The 20,338-nt window shown below is 35.5% G+C and overlaps 1 protein-coding gene across 1 annotated transcript in view; it reads left to right on the top strand.

Annotated features, from left to right (window-relative positions):
• Nucleotides 1-20,338, top strand: part of ACSS3 (acyl-CoA synthetase short chain family member 3) — a 248,451-nt gene that overhangs the window by 104,663 nt on the left and 123,450 nt on the right. Inside the window, exons 5-6 of the mRNA XM_044679177.1 lie at nucleotides 8,044-8,124; nucleotides 10,483-10,578. Coding sequence (XP_044535112.1) covers nucleotides 8,044-8,124; nucleotides 10,483-10,578 — 177 coding nt within the window. The remainder of the gene's footprint in view (nucleotides 1-8,043; nucleotides 8,125-10,482; nucleotides 10,579-20,338) is intronic.

Below are 20,338 nucleotides of genomic sequence, written 5' to 3'. Positions count from 1 at the left end.
CTGAGCTACCCAGCTGCCCCTGATTAATTTTTGAACATAAATTCTCTGATCCCTCCTGTTAACTAGCCAGTGTTTGACTAACTTTCATATCAAAAATGTTTTCTGACTCTTTAAAATAAGCTTCCTTACACTGGGTCTCAACTCAGTACAGCTTTTCTTCATCATGTCACCCACAGAATGAGGGTAGGGAATAATTCTTTTTAAAGTCCTTTCTGATGCTCAGTCAATAAACTGAGAGATTGTGTAAAAATGGCCGGATCTTACCAGATCTATTTGACAAATTCCTCCCTTTGTTTTTCAGGCCTTTCCTCTCAAATTGCAGCCCCATGGTGTGAACATTAACTATATGGCTTTTTGTCTAGAGACAATAAAGATTATGTGCTTCTCTGAAATATATGGATTTTTATGTGGTTTTTCACAATGGAGATTTTTGATCTTTACAGAACGCAGGCTTTGATCACCCACAATGAGACAAAGGTTTGTAGAACGACATTGAAGTATCACAGTAAGGTTGCCAACCACATGAATATTTGCATGAATATTGATATTCTAGTGTGACTGTGGGAGATGAAAAGTGGGAAAATTAATTCATGCAGATGCCTTACCCATATACATTTGTTTATTCAACAAATGATGTCAGACATCTAGCTATTGGGAAATGCTTTCATCTGGCTGCTTTGAACACATGTGGATATTGCCTAATTGATAGGAAGCTAAAAAATGACTTGTATCCTTGCTTAGGCAGATATTAATGTGGAATGCACCAATCTCCATTGGAATGAAAAATTGCTATCACAGAGAGGACAGTGGAAGGACATTTGATGGGTATGAGCAGGCTACAGCAGTTAACCATTGTAGAATTCTGAAGAACTTGAGTAAAATAGAGCACCTAGGAATTAAAGAGAAAGGAGAGAAGATGGGTTCTTCCTTCATCACGGGAAGAGAGGATTGACTGAACATATAGCCAGGGTCAGAAATTACAGCCATGAATGCTTCAGTGATTCCTTCCTGATGTCATAAAAAAGTAAGGGGAAGAAGCCCTTGAATAAGATTGTTTTTGTCCCTAGCTTCTAGCATAATCCCTGACACACAGTAGGAACTTAATTTCTTTTGTTTAATTGATTGCACCAAAGAAGGGAATTTAAAAATCATTTGAATAATTAGCTGTTTGAGTTTGAGCAAATAACTTCACTCTAATTTTTTTTTGTTCCAATTGAGAGTATTTTTTAAATTTTTAAGTATTTTTTCATGGTTACATGATTTATGCACTTCCCTCCCCCCCTTCTTCCCCTCCCTCCTTCCAGAGCCGACAAGCAATTCCACCTGGTTATACATATATTATCACTCAATACCTATTTCCATATTAATCATTTTTGTAATAATCTTTTAAAAACCAAAATCCTACATCCAATACCCATATAAACAGGTGAAAAATCAGATGTTTTCCTTCTGCGTTTCTATTCCCACAGTTCTTTCTCTCGATATGGATAGCATTTTTCTCATAAGTCCCTCAGGATTGTCCTTAATCATTGCATTGCTGCTAGTAGCAAAGTCAATTACATATGATCATCCCATAATGTTTCACTTTCTGTGTAAATGTTCTCCTGGTTCTGCTCATTTCACTCTGCATCAGTTCGTGGAGGTCTTTCCAGCTCGTAAGGAAATCAAGCAGTTTATCGTTCCTTATTCCATCACCAGCAGATACCACAATTTGTTCAGCCATTCCCCAATCGAGGGACACCCCCTCATTTTCCAATTTTTTGCCACCACAAAGAGTGCAGCTATGAATATTTTTGTATAAACATTTTTCATTATTATCTCTTTGGGATACAAACCCAGCAGTGGTATGGCTGGATCATAAGATATGCATGCTTTTAAAGCCCTTTGGGCATAATTCCAAATTGTCCTCCAGAAAGGTTGGATCAGTTCACAACTCCACTAGCTGTGTATTAGTGTCCCAGTTTTGCCACATCCCCTCCAACATTTATTACTTTCCTTTCATATTGACCAATCTGCTCACTCCAAGTTTTAAAACCTATAAAATAAGATAGTTGGATTATATGAGGTTTTTTTTAACCTAGGGTCTGTAGGTAGATTGTTGGGCATCTGTGAATTTTGATGGAGGGAAAAAATATCTATATTTTTACTAATCTCTGATTGAAATTTACCAGGTACTTCAATTATTTAAAAAATGTTATTCCTGGAGCAGGTAGGTAGTTCAGTGGATAGAATACAATACCTGACGATGGGAGGTTCTGGGTTCAAAATTGACTTCAGACATTTCCCAGCTATGTGACCCAAGGCCAGGCTCTTAATCCCAATTGTCTAGCACCTACCACTCTTTTGTCTTGGAGTCAATACTCCATGTACATTCTGACAGAAGGTAAGAGTTTAAAACCAACCAAAAAAAAGAAAGAAAAATTATTCTGAAAGGAATATCCATAGTCTTTTCTAGATGCCGCCAAAATGATTCATGACGTATCAAAAGATGTAACCCCTAGTTGAGTTCATTTCCAAAATCTCTTATAATTCTGGTGGTCTATAAGGCTGTGGAAAGCAAACCCTATTCTATGTGTCAGGCCTTAGGAATATCAGTTAGTATAAAAAAATGAAATAGTTTTATTCCCTCCTCTGTATTTTCTATTAATTTTTCTTTGTTGGCAACCCTTCCAAAGGAATTCTGATTATTTTGTTGTTAATGCTTTTTAAGGAATGAAGGGAAGGAAGATACTACCTCCACAGAAAGGAATCAAGCCATTAATAGGCTTTGGATTTCTGTGGTTCTGGCCATTTAAAAACTATTTTCACATATATGACTTTTTAGTTAATATTTATTTTAAACTTATATATATATAACAAAATATATGTAACATAATAATATAATGTTTATGTTTTGTTAACATGTGTTATCCAAGAGAAACAAATTCTCACTTTGGCAATGTCCAAAAATCTGTCTCATTCTTTTTTCCTCACACTACCAATTCTCCTCCAAAAAAACAGATAAGTATTATCATATAATATATATTATCCTGTTCTTCATGTTGTGAAACAAAATTTGTATTACTTGTCTTATTTTTTCCATGCGTGGTCTTTCATGTTTTGGACAAACTTGATTATCCTCATTTATAGGTGTGATTACATGGAAAATATGGGTAGAAGATACGGTGTGACTTTTGGGAGCATAATTGAAAATGTATAGATTTCATTCATATTTGAGGTTTAAAAATAAACTAATTATAGTTTAATCTTAGAGATGACATAGAGTAATGGAAAGAATTCTGGTTTTGAAATCTTGGAGGGTTAAAAATCCAATTAGTGCACATACATATATTTAGTTGTATGAACATGGACAACTCTCTTGACTTCCGTAAATCTCAGTTTCTCAATCTGTAAAATGGAGATAATAACATCCACTTATATTGTATATGTTTCACAGGGTTGTTTTAATGATCAAATCAGATACTCTATATAAACTTTTTACAAAAGTTTGAAAAGGTTAATTAATAAGTATACTGTATTAGAAATATGATGTATAAACCTATAGCGATAATAAACATGTCATTTTCCATCCATTTAAATTTGCTTTATAATGGATTTTTTGTAGAGGAGAGACTAGATGTAATTAATATTGCCATTGATATCCATGAATACTGTATAATTTGTGAATTTATCTTGTTATAATTTTTAGAATTGTTGAGCAACTTAAGTCAAGTGCTAGATTTTAAATCAGGAGGATCCAGATGTGAATGCCACCCATGTCATTTATTACATATGTATGTAATAATAATAATGTTATTTGACCTCATGTAAATGATTTCTTCTCTCTGGGTCTTAGCTTCCTCAATGGTAAAGTGAAGGAATTCGACTTGACCTCCAAGGTTCCTTCCAACTCTAACCCAGGGTTCCTATAAGATGCAAGAAATTATTTCAGAACATATATCATGGGGAAAAATATCAATTGTGTTGTCTTTGTAACCATGGGTTACAAAATTATCTTTGAGGAAATGCTACATTTTTTTCTCCCTAGATATGACTAAGTGCTTTTAGAGGAAAGCTATTCATGAGTTGATTAGCATCAAATTAATCAAGGTTTTGTGCCAAAAGAGAACTTTTCTGGAGGATGAAATAATTAGCCACGTCCTGAGAGGATGGATGAGAAGACTTTGGAAGAAAAGCTCTTTGGTTTCAATTGGAAAATGCACCTGTAAAGTGTACTGGCAGGAGTTTTAGAATTGCTGATATCCCCCTGGTGCCCTAGAAAGCCAGGCTGCATGTTAACCATATCATCTAGCCCAGAAAGCAGTTCACAGGTGCCAGGGAAACGGCTTCTGAGATTGGTCAAGACACCAGGTGTTCCTGATGAGGGTTGTGGGGGGAGCCTGTGTTCCCCAGTTTGAGATTGATGTTTTATTAGTGGTTCCTAAAGAGAGGAGAAATTTTAGTAACTGCAGTCAAAAGGTCAATGCCTTTTTTACTCCTCTGGTGTGAACACATGTATGTGTGTGCTTTAGAGATTAAATCTATTTTATCATGAATTCTAATTATTTTCACAGTGATTTCATCAGTGTGGAAAGCTTATTTGATCTCTGACTATTGTGCAACCTCTCTGGGTTGCCTGGAGCACTGAGAAATTAAATGAATTGACTGCTAGTGTGAATTCCAGGCAATATTTGAACTCAGTACTTTCTTGACTGAGGCCAGTTCTCTATCCTCTGTAATGTGCTGCCTTTTCACCATTGCTTTTTAATGTTGTTTTTTCATTCCTTTCGAAGAGGACAATGACATCATGGAGTGATAACTTGAGCATGAATTGGATTCAAGTGAGGCAGAGTTACACAAACTCATCAGTCTTTCCATCAGTCTCTTCCAGAGTCAACCAAGTCCAGTGGCAAGATAAAAGTGAGAATGACTGGTGATGGCCTGTGATGTAGTGGTGACCATTTCTGACCATTTTCTAGTCTAGGCTCTTCACAATGCTTGCTTCTGCCATTTTCCTGGCCATTGGAACAAATGGTTCTCATCCATTCATTTCATTTTTAGGGTAGACATTCCCCCTAACTCACTGATGGGTTGGAAGCCTTTTAGTTACCATCGACTTTTTTTATTTCATCTGCCAAGGTGGCTTTTTACCAGAGTGTGGTTGTTGGGCATACTACAGCTTCTTGGAGCCACATTGGCCTGAATCTAATGGAAGTGCATATTGTGTTTTGAATTTATGAAAGGGAATCTACTAAATCAATTTTCCTAGGACAGGTTTTATTTTTTTCAATAAACTATAAGATCTTTCATAAAATATTGTAAATGCTAAGTATCTGTGAATTTATGACAGTACCCAGTTAATAAATTTACTAGGAGTTTTAGAAGTGCCAAATTATTGGAGCTTCATTGTCTTTTTGATGTGGGGTGAGGGGCAGAATTCTTGTAACACTAGATTAAAAAGCACACATTGGAGGTGTCCTAACAAAATGCTTACTACAGAAACCAATCTAGGATAAGGCAAGCATACCTTGAATCCTGCCCAAGATGAATCATTACTAGAAGTTCTAGTCATATTATATAACATTTTTCATCTGTAATAGATTGCCTCTAGCATAATAAAAATATGAGAAGGGCCCCAGGAGGCTCTAAGAGATGATTTTCCCACAGCACACCATGTCTTCAGAAACACAACTCACTGAGAAATACAGAGAATGTCATATCTCACTGTCTACTATTTGTATACTTCCAAAAAGCTTTTGGTGAAACAAAATGCAATCTTAAAGGCTGTCCTCAAATCAAGTGTTTTCTGTACCTATGTTAAAACCACAACAGCCTCTGACAAATATACCCATGGAGATAACTATATTTAACTCTCTGAGGGAGGAGATGGAGAATATAAACACTTATGAAATTTCTACTATATGCTAGGCACTGTGTTATTTATTTGACAGATAGCATCATTTAATCCCATTTAATGATGATACCCATTGATGGGTTTCAACATTTTCTGAGGCATAAATCAGACAGACGTGTTCACCCAGGTTGCTTACCAGTGTCATGGAGGATGCCCCAAAAGGAGGAATAATAAAAACATTCTCTTTAAAGGACATGGTTCTCTAAATGTTTTTGCTGATTAATGACACTAGACCAATTGCATCAGTTCTCTAGAAACTATAAACTCTCTATAATGTCATAGCCATCTGAAGAGGTTTGTGAGGTGCTCAGGGAAGACTAGTACTTTTGGCACAAGGAACTGGTGAGTCATTTTCAGGGCTAGTCATTCCCCTTTGGTGTCTGCTTCTCATCCTATTCTCACCCGTGGCTCCAAGAAGTTGTGGCATGTACTGTGGCTCTACCCTGGGTAATGCATCTTGGTTGAAAGGCTCAACCTATTGGCAAGTTATGGGAACATCTACCCCAAACACGTGAAAACTTCTCCTAGTTGAATTGGGTATATGAGAACAATGTTTTCCAAAAGCCATGAAGATGGCTGAAGCAGGCACTGTGGAGGGCTTAGTCCTTGGTCAGGCATTGAAGACATCAAAGTCTTCACCAGTCATCATACCTTTCGTCTTCCCACTGGATTTTGATGACTATGGAAGAGAAAGTGAGGCTGATGACTTTGTGCTACTCTTCCTCATTTAAATCCAGTTCATGTGCAAGTCAAGTGCACACGACCCTGTGATGCCATTTGTTTTCTGTGGAAAAAAGGACAAACAACAACAATCATTTGAAAAAGATTGGCCTGTCCATTCACAGTGGAAGAAAAATGCATGTCATTCAATATTTGATTTGTGGTTCAAAAGGCAACCCATTGAGTTAGTCTCTCAGTGTGTGTATCTTCATGTGTCTTGGACATTGCAGATATAGGATGAGCAAGACCCAGAATTTAGTAGAATGATAGCACTGGGCCTAATCAGATTTGAAAAGTCTCCTGCATCATTTTCTTATTTTGTCTCTATATCTCCAGTCCCTAGTAGGTACATAGTACTATAGGTAAGCAGTACGTGATTAGCAAATGTCTGAATATTAAATGAAAAATTGCTCAGTGCTTCACACTCCCATCTTTTAAATGCTAGTCATCGCTTGTGGATACAATATGGCTGTAATTCATGGAACACCTTGATCTCATAAGAATTAAAATTGCAAGAGGACCTAAGGGACTACTTAATAATTGAGGGATTAAGCTTAACTATAATTCCATTGAAAATTTATATGAAAGAAGAAACATTATAAATATATACACACACCACATAATGGCATATGAGGAATCAGCTGTATGACTTTTCCAACTTTAGAAACAGATCAAATTATATCATCAGTATCGGTATAAAACCCAATGGTGTAGATAGAGTGGAGGACCTGCAGGTGGGAAAACCTGAGTTCAAATCCTGCCTCAGAAACTTACAGCTATGTCACCCTTATTGATTTACTTAACCTCTGTCTGATTCTGCTTCCTCAATTATGAAATGGGGATAATAATGGCATCTATTTTCTCAGGGTAGTTGTAAGTATCAAATGATATAATATTTGTGAAATGCTTAGTACATAGAAAGAGCTTAAATGCTTTCTTCCTGTCCTGTCTTTCTAAACTTCTTTACAAAATACTTCTCTACAAAATACATTTGGGGGGACGGGGCAGCTGGGTAGCTCAGTGGATTGAGAGCCAGGCCTAGAGACAGGAGGTCCTAGGTTCAAATCCGGCCTCAGACACTTCCCAGCTGTGTGACCCTGAGCAAGTCACTTGACCCCCATTGCCTACCCTTACCACTCTTCTGCCTTGGAGCCAATACACAGAAGTTAAGGGTTTAAAAAAATTTTTAAAAATACATTTGGGCCTAAAAAAATACAATTTTTTAAACTGAAAGCAGGAATCCATTAACTTTAAATATACAATACTGTGCTGATCTGTATTTGAATAGAATTTGGTTGCCAAGCACTGGGCATTTGGGAAACATTATGTGTAATTGTATAGGTGGTATATAGGAGAGAATAATAATAAGAAAATAAGCAAACCTTCCTATAAACTTTGATTAGTTTTAATTTAGATTCTTTTTTAATTAGGGTGTGGTCAGACCTACTGGTGGATATGCAGTAATGCTGAATTGGACCATGTCTTCCATATATGGACTGAAACCAGGAGAGGTAATTGTTTCTGTTTTTATAATTCATTTATTGACATTTTTAAAATGTACATTTTTAAATAGATTTTGTTTTAATGTCAGTAGTCTAAGAGGAGGAGGGAAAGTATTCTAGGCATGAGGAACAACCAGGAGACCAGAGTTACTTGATCAAAAAAAGACATGGAAAGGAGTAAGGTGTGAGAAGACTGGAAAGGCAGGATGGTACTAGATCAAGAAGGATTTTGATTGACAGCTTTTTTATTTTCTCCTAGAGGCAATAGGAAACCCCTATAACTTACTGAGTAAAGGAGTGGCATGATCAGACCAGCATTTTAGGAAAATCACTTTAGTGGCAAATGGGTTGGAATGAGTGGAGACTTGCAGAAAGTAGATCCACCAGCAGGCTATTGCAATAATCCAGTCATGAGATAATGAGGGCATAAATTGTTAGAGTGGTGGTACTGCCAGAGGAGAGAAAGGGCATATTGGAGAGATGTTGCAAAGATGAGGTCACTAGACATTTGGCATCAGCTTGGGCACTGGAGAATGAAAGTACAGAATCCAAGACAGCTCCTAGATTGTGAGCTTGAGAGATTGTGAGAATGGTGTTGCCCTCCACAGTAATAGAGAAGGTTGGAAATTGGAAGTGTTTAGGGGGAAAGAGTATGAATTCTCTTTTTGGAGTTTTAAGATGTCTACTAGACATCCAGTTTGAGATGTCAGGAAGGCAGTTGAACATGTCAGGTTTTAGACGATTAGAAACGGGACCAAAAAGATAGATTTCACAATTATCAATAGAGAAATTATAATTAAACCCATGGGAGCTGATGAAATTACCAAGTGAAGAAGTATAGAAGGATAAGAGAAGAGAGTTCAGAACAAAACCCTGAGAGTCACCTAGGATTGGTGGGCATGGTCTGGAGGAGAATCCAGCAAATGAGACAGAGAAGATAGATAGAACATCAGAAAGGTAGGAAGAAAACCAGGAGAGAGTGAGTGGTGTTCTGAAGACCTAGAAAGAAAAGAGTATCAAGGAGGAGAGAGTGATCAATATTGTTAAAGGCTGCAGAAGAGGTCAAGGAGAATGAGGGTTGAGAAAAGGATTTGGCACCTAAGAGATCATAAGTAACTTTGGAGAGAGAGCCATTTCAATGGAATAACCAGGACATCTAATATGTAAAAAAGCACTTGGCATACTTTAAAACATTAATTAAATACTAAATTTTGATGTTTTGTTAATTATAATATTTTACACTGTAGATACCTTTGCAAAGCAGTAGTGGCAGGTGGCTTCTTATATTTCTTCTTTGAAGTTAAGCTTATTCTTTGTAATTTTGCATCTTTGTAATTTTGCTTTGCTGTTTTTTGGTCCATTTACATTGTTATTGTCATGGTGTATATTGATTTTTTAGCCCTTTTTAACTTTGTATCACTTTTTTTACATCTTCCATTGCTTCTCTGTATTCATCATATTTATTGCTTCTTTTTCAGTGAAAAAATATGTTTTTTCTACCTCCTTTGGTGTTCCATTACAAAGAAAAAATGAAACAGAAACCTTATAATAAATGTGCATAGTCAAACAAAAGAACTTAAAACTATAGTTTCTTATGCAGATTCTATATTACTTTATAATCATAAGACATAATTGATTGGGAAATTCCTCAGTCAACAGACATCTAACTCCAAATGATGACAAAATAATTAAACATTTATATGTAAATAAGCATTAATAATAGATTTTATTTTCATATTGTCTAAATTTTCCCATGTCCCTCTTCCTTCTGCTATCCTTTACTATATCTGGAAGAAAAAAAATAAATGATAAAAAAGAAGAGGGGGGAGTTAGCGAAATTTATCAACATATTGAAAAATATGAGATTTTTATGTAGTATTTGATAACTTTGGATCCCAAAGATATGAAAAAGCATTGAAGAAAAATATTTTCCCATATATCTTTTTTTGGGGGGGTCTGTGGTGTTCTTCAAAATTTTTTCAACAATTATTTTTAATTATTCTGTGACTGTTATTTTATCCATTTTGATTGTCAGTCAGCAAGTATAGCGACATCTTGACTGCTTTCTTCACTTTGCATTAATTTATGAATGTCTTTCCAGGCTTCTCTGTATTAATCAGATTCATTTTTCCCTTACAACATAGTACTACTACACTATATTAACATACTACAATTTATTTAGCTATTCCTTTCTTGATTTGTTTCCAGGCCTTTGCCCCCTACCAAAAGGTTCAAAAAATATTTGGATTTATATGGAACCTTTCTTAGCATCAGTATCCTGGAGAGGTCATTGTGACTTTTAAATTCAGAGGATATGAAATCCCTTTGATCACATCTTTCTGATTGTGTCATTATTTTGCTTTCTAGGTTTGGTGGGCAGCTTCTGACTTAGGCTGGGTCGTTGGGCATTCCTATATTTGTTATGGACCTCTCTTGCATGGGAATACAACTGTTTTGTATGAGGTAACATATTCCAAACTACCATTAAATGTATTTAAAATTCATTTTTTAGAAATGCAGATTATTCCAAATGTCAAAGCATAGTTTTAACTTGTTAAATCTCTTCATGCTTAAAATTTCACTAGGCTATTTGGAACATCCTACAGAGGTTATTATAATTGTCAAAAAACAGCTAAAAGTGTTAAAAATATTTGTTGCCTGTCTTGACCGATATGATCTGGTATAGATTCAAGTCACTTAAAAATAGAAGTTATATACTTGCCTTTTTTGGTTGGTGAAAATATATTTATGGAGAGGGGAGAGATTTGGTTGTATTTATTTTATTGTTCAAAAGGAGAGAAGACTTCAGAATATGCAACTCCTCTGCCTTTTATTTCCCCTCCCTTAGAGAGGGCTATGCCTTGCGTTCATAGCAGACATATGTATTACCATTCCTTCTCCAGTCACTGTTTCTTATAAAACGTGCATGTGCAAACTAATTGACAGTAATATATGTATATAACAGAGCTATTCCCTCTCCTATGTATCAAGGGGAAGGGTGTTTTATGAAAGGGGCTGAGGGGTGGCTCAAAGGGAAGCAAGACTAGATAGATCTCTAGCATCTCCTTTCCTCACTCTCCTTCAAAAGATTCTAATTCCTTTGAGGAGAGGAAGGAGGAGTTAAGGCAGAAACTGCAACTCTGCTCTCCTCAGGGAGAGGGGATACTGGACTAGAATTACATCAATTATCATTAATTAATTATTATTAATTTAGAGAATATACTACCTCTCTAGGTCTCCATGATCTTTCAAGTTCATGAGTTCTGGCTAAAATGAGATTTTCTTTGTGCGTGTGTTTGTATGTAAGAGAGAGAGTATGTTTGTGTAATGTCTATATTCCCAATCATGAAATTCATATCAGAGGATCTTGACCTCATGTCTATAATTTTTTATTATTTTGATAATTGAGTTTAAAATGATGTTTTCTGTCTTATTTCTATGTATTATTTTATGTTTTTAGAAACATTATTCTGAGAACCAAGGCATCACTGAAAAGGGTTAAGTATCCCTGAGCTAGATAAACAAGTCCTTGAAATAGACATTTTAATTAAAATTTAAATTAAAATTTAAAAACTCATTAAATTTCATTGTTATCTAACTTAGCTGTACAGAACATAACATACTTTTAATAGCATCCCTGTCCTACCAGGGGGTTTTGGTGGCCCTGGAAGTGTATGTGCTTGCTGCTCATTCAAGGAAACATCTGGTTTGTTTTCCAATTTTCCTAAAGTCAATGACTCACCACCAACCCCCAGTAAGTGAAAAACATTTGATTCCATTGGCAGCTTCTTCTACAGACTTGGCACTTGGTGATCTGGCTTTGGCCAAATGGAGTGCCTGTCATGCTGTGTGGAGGGTGGCGTGGTTGTCAGGGTTAACATGAGATGAAGAAATACACCTACACACACACAATTCTTTTCTAATTTTGGTGGGTAATATGTGTATACATTTACACATATACACATACAGTAGGACCTTGTTTTATGTGAATTCAACACATTCAAGTTCAGGCAAATGTGACTGATAATTTTTAAAAAGCATAAAAATACATAAAATGGAAAATAATTGAATTATATTCTACATGTGTCATTTTCCCAAGTGGCATAAAGTCTCCCAGTAGTTAGTGCAATCACAGCCATTCTCCCTCTCAGAAGCCTTAGTGTGAGCCAATACATTTTTTTAAGCCTTACCTTCTCTCTTAGAATTGATACTATTGGTTCCAAGGACAAGGATTTGAACTCAGCACTTACTGACTCCAGGGCCTAGAACTCTATCTTCAGTGCTATCTAGCTGTCTCTTAAGCAGTTTTACCTTTTGATTTCTTTCTCCCTTAGACCTTCTTAGCACAGTGAGACTTTTGTAACCCATTGTTACCCGCATTCTCTGTGATTATGGATCACTAGGAAGAAACCAATGGAATAATTTCTTTCTTGCCCTTGGCTGGGGTTTGTAAGGTATATTTTAAAAGTTGAGCCAAATAAAATGATAATAATTTGGGAAAACAAATCTGAAGAAATTGAAGGTCGAGACATTAAGAACAATTGTGTTCTTAGTTAGATGTTATGCTTTCATGAGGTCCTGGTTTTGTACTTTTAAAAAAGTCATAATTAAGATTTTGCAACCAAGAACCATTTTTCCTTTCCTTCTTTGATAGCTGATGTTTTTGCCATTTTTTAAAAAATAGTTCTTAGAAAATGTGTTAGCTGTAGATATAGAGTAATATTTTTGAAGGATCATGTTTTATTTTAAAGAAATACTATTCCAGCAAAAAGTGAAATTGAGAAGATGAGGCAAACACCTTTAAGAGGTCTTTCTTTTTTTTAAAAGAAGTTTATTTATTTATTTGTTTAGAATATTTTTCCATGGTTACATGATTCATGTTCTTCCCCACCTCTCCCACAGCCAATGAGCAGTTCCACTGGGTTTTATATGTGTCACTGATGAAGACCTATTTCCATATTATTGATATTTGCATTAGTGTGATCATTTAGAGTCATATCCCAATCATATCCCCATCGACCCATATGATCAAGCAGATGTTTTTCTTCTATGTTTCTGCTACCACAGTTCTTCCTCTGGATGTGGATGGTGTTCTTTGTCATAAGTCCCTCAGAATTGTTCTAGATCCTCGCATTGCTGCTAGTAGAGAAGTCCATCACGTTCAATTGTGCCACAGTGTATCAGTCTCTGTGTATAAGGTTCTCCTGGTTCTGCTCCTTTCACTCTGCATCAATTCTTGCAGGTCATTCCAGTTCACATGGAATTCCTCCAGTTTTTCATTCCTTTGAGCACAGTATTATTCCATCACCAGCAGATACCACAGTTTGTTCAACCATTCCCCAATTGGAGGGCATCCCCTCATTTTCCAATTTTTTTGCCACCACAAAGAGCACAGCTATGAATATTTTTGTACAGGTCTTTTTTCTTATGATAAGAGATCTTTAATGGCGCTTAATAAGATGCTAATATTTGCAGTTGTTAAACTGCCAATCTCTGAGAGCCAAATGTGTCTGTTGTTATAGGTCCTCAAACTAAGAAAGTTTTTTACATTTTTGGATCATTTTATTGTATTTAAAAAATGTAAAAATTATTTTAAGCTAATTTGCTATACAAAGCCAGACTAGCCTGAATTTGGATACATAATGTAAACACTGTGTGATAGCTTTTTTTGATTACCAGTAATCTTTTGTTAATTTTCATGAGCTCAAGCAAAATGTCTATAGCATTAAGAGGCTTTCTCTGTAGTCCTCCTCTACCTTGGAATGATGCACTCCACAATTTCTTTACCCACAACAACTTAAAACAGTATATAATTTCACACTAATTGGCAAAGCATATTAGGAACACATGCCACTTTCTGCCTCCCTTTCTCTCTCTATTCACATCATAGCCCCATCCAGGCTATAATTGCCTCTAATTGCCTCTCACCTGAGCTATTGAAATATCTTCCTAATTTGTTAACCCTGTCTCAGGGCTCTCCTTATTCCAATTCACCGCCTGCCAAATTGGCATCCCTAAAGTGCTGGTCTGGTTATGTCATTCCCCTGCTTCCCAAGTAACTGACTATTTTAAATAAAAGCTACAAGAAAATAATTATTCTGGGTTGCTTATAGGCTAAAGTACAAATTCCTCTGTTGCTACTGCAAGCTCTTTACAACCGGAGTCCGACCTACTCCTCTGGAGTTATGGCACATTAGTCCCCTGAACACATTCTGTGCTACACTCACTGGCCAACCAGCTATTCCCGGCCATTCTTTTTTCTCTTGCCTTTGCTCAGACTTTCCTCTCTGTTTGGAATGGTCTTTTCCTCTTAGAACCCCACATCCCCTCCACATGCAACTCCAGTGCCACCTTCTACACAAGACCTTTTCTGATGGTTACAGTTTAGAGTGTTTTCCTGTCTATTTCTGCCTTTCCTTTGTATTTCTGACATTCTTCTTGAGTTTAGTTCTCTGTAAACACATTGTAGATCATCTACCCCCAAGAGAATATAAGCTCATGAAGGACAGGGATTAGCTCATTTTCTATTGATGTCTTTGGCACCCAGCACTGTGCATAGGGACCTCGTAATTGAAAAACAACCCATCTTGCATTTTTCCTAACCTACCCAAAGGCTTTGCTATATCACCAATTAGATAAATAAAAATCTTATTTCCTAGTGTAGTAATGCATGCATATTATGTGTTTCCATATATCTTATTGGGTCACATTATATCATGTCATATATTATGTATATCACATCATGATCATTGTTGTTTAGTCAAGTTCAGCTTTTCATCATCGAGAAGGAAATGGCAAACAACTTCAATATCTTTGCCAAAAAAAAACCTCAAATAGGGTCATGAAGACTAAGACATTAGGAGCAGCTGCTAGGTGGCTAGAGAGTCAGACCTGGAGACAGGAGGTTCTGGGTTCAAATTTCACCTCAGATATATCCTAGATGTATGACTGGGCAAGTCACTCCTTCCCAGTTGCCTAGCCCTTACCAATTTTCTGCCTTGAAATTGAGATGGAAGGTAAAGTTTTTTCTTTTTTTCTTTTTAAAGACACTATACCAACTAGCTATCTTGCATGTGGCTTAGAGAGCTTAAGCAATGTGTCAGTAGTTACCCAGTTAGTTAAGTAGTATTTGCTATTTAATTGCATCTGATTTCTTTGTGACTCCATTTGGGGTTTTCTTGGCAGAGAAACTGGAGAGCTCTTTGCCAGGAGGGAACTGAGGCAAATAGGATTTAGTGACTTAGCTAGGAAGTGCCTGAGGCTGGATTTGAACTCTTGGGAAGGTCTTTTCCTGACTCTAGATCCAGCATTTTATTCACTGGGTTATCTGGCTGCCCCTGTACATTACACTACATTACATTATAGATTAATCTGTTATTATATATGTCAGTTGCATATTTTATCTGCTTATCCATTTGTGTGCTTGTGCGTTACCTGTGGAGATGAAGCATCATGCTGCCATTTTTTAATAAATGGGAAAGCCAAAAGATCACAAAGGTAAAGGGGCTTCCCTGAAGGTCACAGAGGCAGTGAGTAGCCAAGCTGAATTTTAAACCTCGGTTCTCAGACTCCAGATCATAGTATAGGGGAAGAAGTGCTGAATAAGTTGAATTGACTAAAGGCAGCTACTTGATGCAGTAGAGTCTTGGTGCAGTAGAGTCTTGGACTTGGAGTCAGGAAGACCCAAGTTCAAATCCAACCTCAGCTATTTAGTCGCTGCTTAGAAATATGTGAGCTGATGTTTTTTTTTTTTATTATGAATTTTGCTATCTAGGTCATATAGCTACCTGTGACTTGTCTTGATGTGAGGTGTTCGTCTAACTAATTTCTGCCAGGCTGCTGTCCAGTTTTTGTCATATAATCAAGTTCTCCCATTAACTGGCATTTGGGTTTTTTTTCAAGCACTATGCTGCTTCTGTATGGGATATACCTTGTCTATTCCAGTTATAGAACCTTCTCTCTTTTATAACCAGACATTTAAATAGTTAGTTATTCCTGCAACTTTGATTATAAAGAATTTCACAGAAAACTGAGAAGAGACTTACTGTGGGTCCCACAGTGTGTGTCAAAAGTAAGACTAGAACTCAGGTCTTCTTGGCCAGTAGCCCTATCAGGATTTAGATAAAGCATATGTAAAGCATTTGTGAAATCCAAAGAGTAAAGATAATTTCTGACTAGAGATTTAGTGTAGTTTTCTTAGAGTATATAGTCTTTCACTTAGAAACTGAAGGATGAGTAGAAGCTTTACAGATATGGGAATGGGGCAAGATTTCTAGCATCAGTATGAACAAATTCATCAAGAAAAATATATAGGATATATGATGGGGGTGTGGTAATAACTGTTGTTGTTTAGTCATGTCCATCTCTTTGTGACTCCATTTGGGCTTTTCTTGGATACTCCTAACTCTAGCACTCATTTTGAAGATGAGGAAACTGAGGAAAATAGGGTTAAGTGAATTACCCAGAATTGCACAACTAGTAAGTGTCTGAGGCCAGATTTGAACTCAGAAATATGAATCTTATGGACTCCAAGCCTGGTACTCTATTCACTGAACCACCTACATGCCTATGATAGCCTCTAGTCTACTTGGAAATTTAAAATTCTCATGTTAAAGGAGAAAAAATATTTCCATTGTATACAATTTCTTTTCTGGCCAGAAAAATGTAATTCCCCAGTACATGATCTATTCATAAGATTCTTTTGCTAAAAAAAATCAAATTGAAACAATTGCTTTAATATATGTCTTTCAGAGGGTGTTCAATTGTTTCTTGTATAATCCATATGATATAATGTTGTTTAAAGGCTCTAGCCTTTGAATTTAAAATAAATTGAAAGATAATACCAAAAAAAGAGGAAAGCAAACAGGATATATCATTACACATATCACTTATTTCATAAGATTTGGGTTCAGATCCCACCTTTGATTTTTTTTTAACTTATGCGAATTCTGTCATGTCACTTGACTTCTCTCAGGCTTAGTTTCCTCATCTGTAGAATAAGGGAGTTGGATTAGATGACCCCTTACATCCTTCAGATTTTCAGATCCATGATCCTCCATTTTCATTATTAAAGGATTCTAGCTCTTCAGAATTATATGAATGAAGAAATATTGAGGAACCTTTTTTCTCCTCCATTCAATGATTAATTCCAATTTCTCAAAATCTGGTTTCTCAAATGGCAGGAGATAGCTCTTTAGTGTATTAACTGTTCAAACCCTTCAATTTACAAAAGGCAGTTTGTGAAATAAATGTCTTCTATTGACTGCAAAGTGTCCATGTAGTTTGATTAGTAAGTAATAAATAGTTCCCTTTTTATACAAGAAGTGAAGGAAAGTTTTATATTCTAAACTACCACAAGCCATTGTCTATAGCAGCTGCAGGAGATGCAAACAATTGATGATTATTAATTAGAAATCCTATTTATCTTCTGGACAGAGAATGGTTGCCCACTTCACAGAGTGATGCACTTCTTATCCTGGAAACTCAGAGTAAATCTTATTCTCTTATTCTCTAATTATCTACATTATTTTTAGTCTTAGCTTTCTGATGAGTAATAAGTAATCACAAAATTTTTCCAATGGAATACATTAAATTTCAGCACTTATTCCTTCTACTTGTTGAGAAAAATTAGTCACTGTGTGTTTGTGTTGGGTTTTTTGGGGGGAGGAGGCATTTTGTACAAGTAAATTTGGGATGTGGTGATTGTTTATAAAAAACCTAGGTCACCTTGATACCTCATAATGACCAAGATTGCTTGATTGATTTTAAAACAATTCAGAGTTTCTCATTACAGAATTTTTAGCATTAGGCTATCTGTGGAGCTTGAAATAAAATGAATATAGGAATTATGCATCAACACAATAAATATTTCTAATCAAACTGGATATTTTAGACCCAAATAATTCTATTTAGGTCAGTATTGGCTCAATTTTTTTCAGCAATAATAATCAAATTAAATAGTGAGCTGAGATATCCAGTATAGTTTACCCTGGAGAAACCTAGCCATAACCAAAAGTACTGCATTCTTTGCAATTTACTTTAAAAAATTTTTAATTTAATTTTTGATGCAATTTTCTTTTTAAATGAATTTTTTCATTATTTTTTAAGGACAAGAATATCTTTTAAAACAGAGGTACAACATTCCATGATGATGCATTTTTCTTTATTATAAATATGCGTATGTTTATGTGTGTATATATAAAATATATGTAAGTCTCTCAATCAATACATTAATTAAAAGAATTAAATAATAACTCACATTTGTGTACAGCTGATGACTTACAATTTTCTCTTCTCACAGTCGGCCTGGAAAGTAGGTAGCAAAAGTATTATTGTCTTTATTTTTCAGATGAAGAAACTGAGGCCCAGATATTAAATCATTTGTCCTTGGTTCTAGAACTAAAGAGTAGTGTCACTGGTAATCCAACAACAAAAACAACAATATAAATATAAGATAGGTAATTTAAAGTTTTGCATAGTGTTTTATTATAATCTTATTTATTATAATCTTATTCAATTCTTACAATTCCCCTGTAAGGTTAGAGATAGTATTCTCATTTTACAGATGAAGAAACTAAGCCTGAGGAATATTAGGTGACTTGCCCAAGATCATGTCACAGAAAGGGTTCAAGCTCATTTCTTACTGACTTCAAGTCCAGAATCCTCTCCATTGTGTCTCCTACTTCTAATCTATCTTTATGTTCTCTTTTTATTAAGCCAATCCTATCTTTCTCTCCAGGATAAAGAAAAAGCAAAGGTCCTGTGGTATATAAGCTGTCTTTAGGGAATATCTTCTCTGTTTAATTTTTTCCAAATGTTTATATTGTATGAGTCCCCCTACAACTGTTTATATAACAGAATTCTTTACATTTTTTTCTCTGTCTCCATACCTAAAAGAATCAAACATACCCTGGAAATTATCTTCCCTACCAGCTGCTAGTACAATAAATGGAGGGATGCTTTGAATGAGAAATTACTCTGAAATAAATGATTAATTTACACTTTTATCATGTTGTAAATCCATATGGAAAAGCAAATTTATTTTTCTGGAACATATCTACTCTACAGGTCATTCTTTGTTATCACTGTATGAAAATATAGTTATCAACTTCATGAAGTTTGCTTTTGTTTCTATGAATACTTGTCTAAGGATATATGCTCATTAATAGCCTTTAGTAAATAAAAAAATATGTTTCTGTTTCACAGATTGCTTGAATGTGGCATCAAGCAGCCAGTTTTAATAAACTATTTTAAAAAATAAGTATTTTATTTATTTACAACACACATTAAAGCAAAAGACTGCTTAAATAATTAACTGAAGATAAAATTAGAAAGGGAAAAATTATTCAGTTTCCTAATTGTTCTCTACTATAAAGTTTTGGATTGACCTTGACATATGAATAGCAAAGCAAAGGACAAAATATTTTTATTAAATATGTCTTATCACATATATGCACATATGTCTATTTGCATATGCATATTTATGTATGAAAAATTGAGATGTTAATATAAAACTGTATTTCATTTAAGGACTTTTCAGGGTGAAAGTTGTGGTGAGTCAGTATCCAAAGAAGATTTTGTTCCTCTTTCTGCCTTAAAAATAAATGCAATTCATGATCACCAAGTTCCTGTTATCATAGTCCCATGAGTGGTTCTATTTTAGTTTTCTACTTCAATGGCCCTGGCGAGAGGAACATGGAGACTTGGTTTCTGTCCACGTGGAAATTGTTTCTCCATCCTTCCCTGTGTTTCTCCTCCTTAGACTTACAGACATTAAAGAAAGAGAAGGAATTCAGGGACCCAGAAAAAGCAAATAAGAAGGCTCTCACTTCCCACAGCTAAACTATATTCTTCCATCTGATGCCTCTCTTCTTTTGCTCCAATTGAACCCACCATGTGAGGCAGCAGCTAAGAAGAATGAAAGGAGTCTTGGATGGAAGTCCATTTTTATTATTAGTGTATGTGTACTTAGACAAGAAACAAACTCTCTGGACATCAGTTCCTCATCTGTAGGATAAAGGATTAGATTAGATAGTCTCTGAGGTCCCATCCATTTCTAAATCTATCCTATGACTTCAACAAATTACAATAGACCTATATGGAAGGAAACAATGTGATTAGTCAATTTGAGTGGATAAGACATACAAATGCACAAAATGGGAAAGAAGTTTAACTAAAATACTGGGTATGTAAAGGCATTTTTCATGAAATAAAGATAAATAAA

The sequence above is a fragment of the Gracilinanus agilis genome, chromosome 5 (assembly GCF_016433145.1).
Source record: "Gracilinanus agilis isolate LMUSP501 chromosome 5, AgileGrace, whole genome shotgun sequence".
In the NCBI taxonomy this organism is placed as follows: domain Eukaryota; kingdom Metazoa; phylum Chordata; class Mammalia; order Didelphimorphia; family Didelphidae; genus Gracilinanus; species Gracilinanus agilis.
The sequence above is the reverse complement of the archived record's forward strand: the minus strand, read 5'-3'. Positions and strand labels throughout refer to the sequence as shown.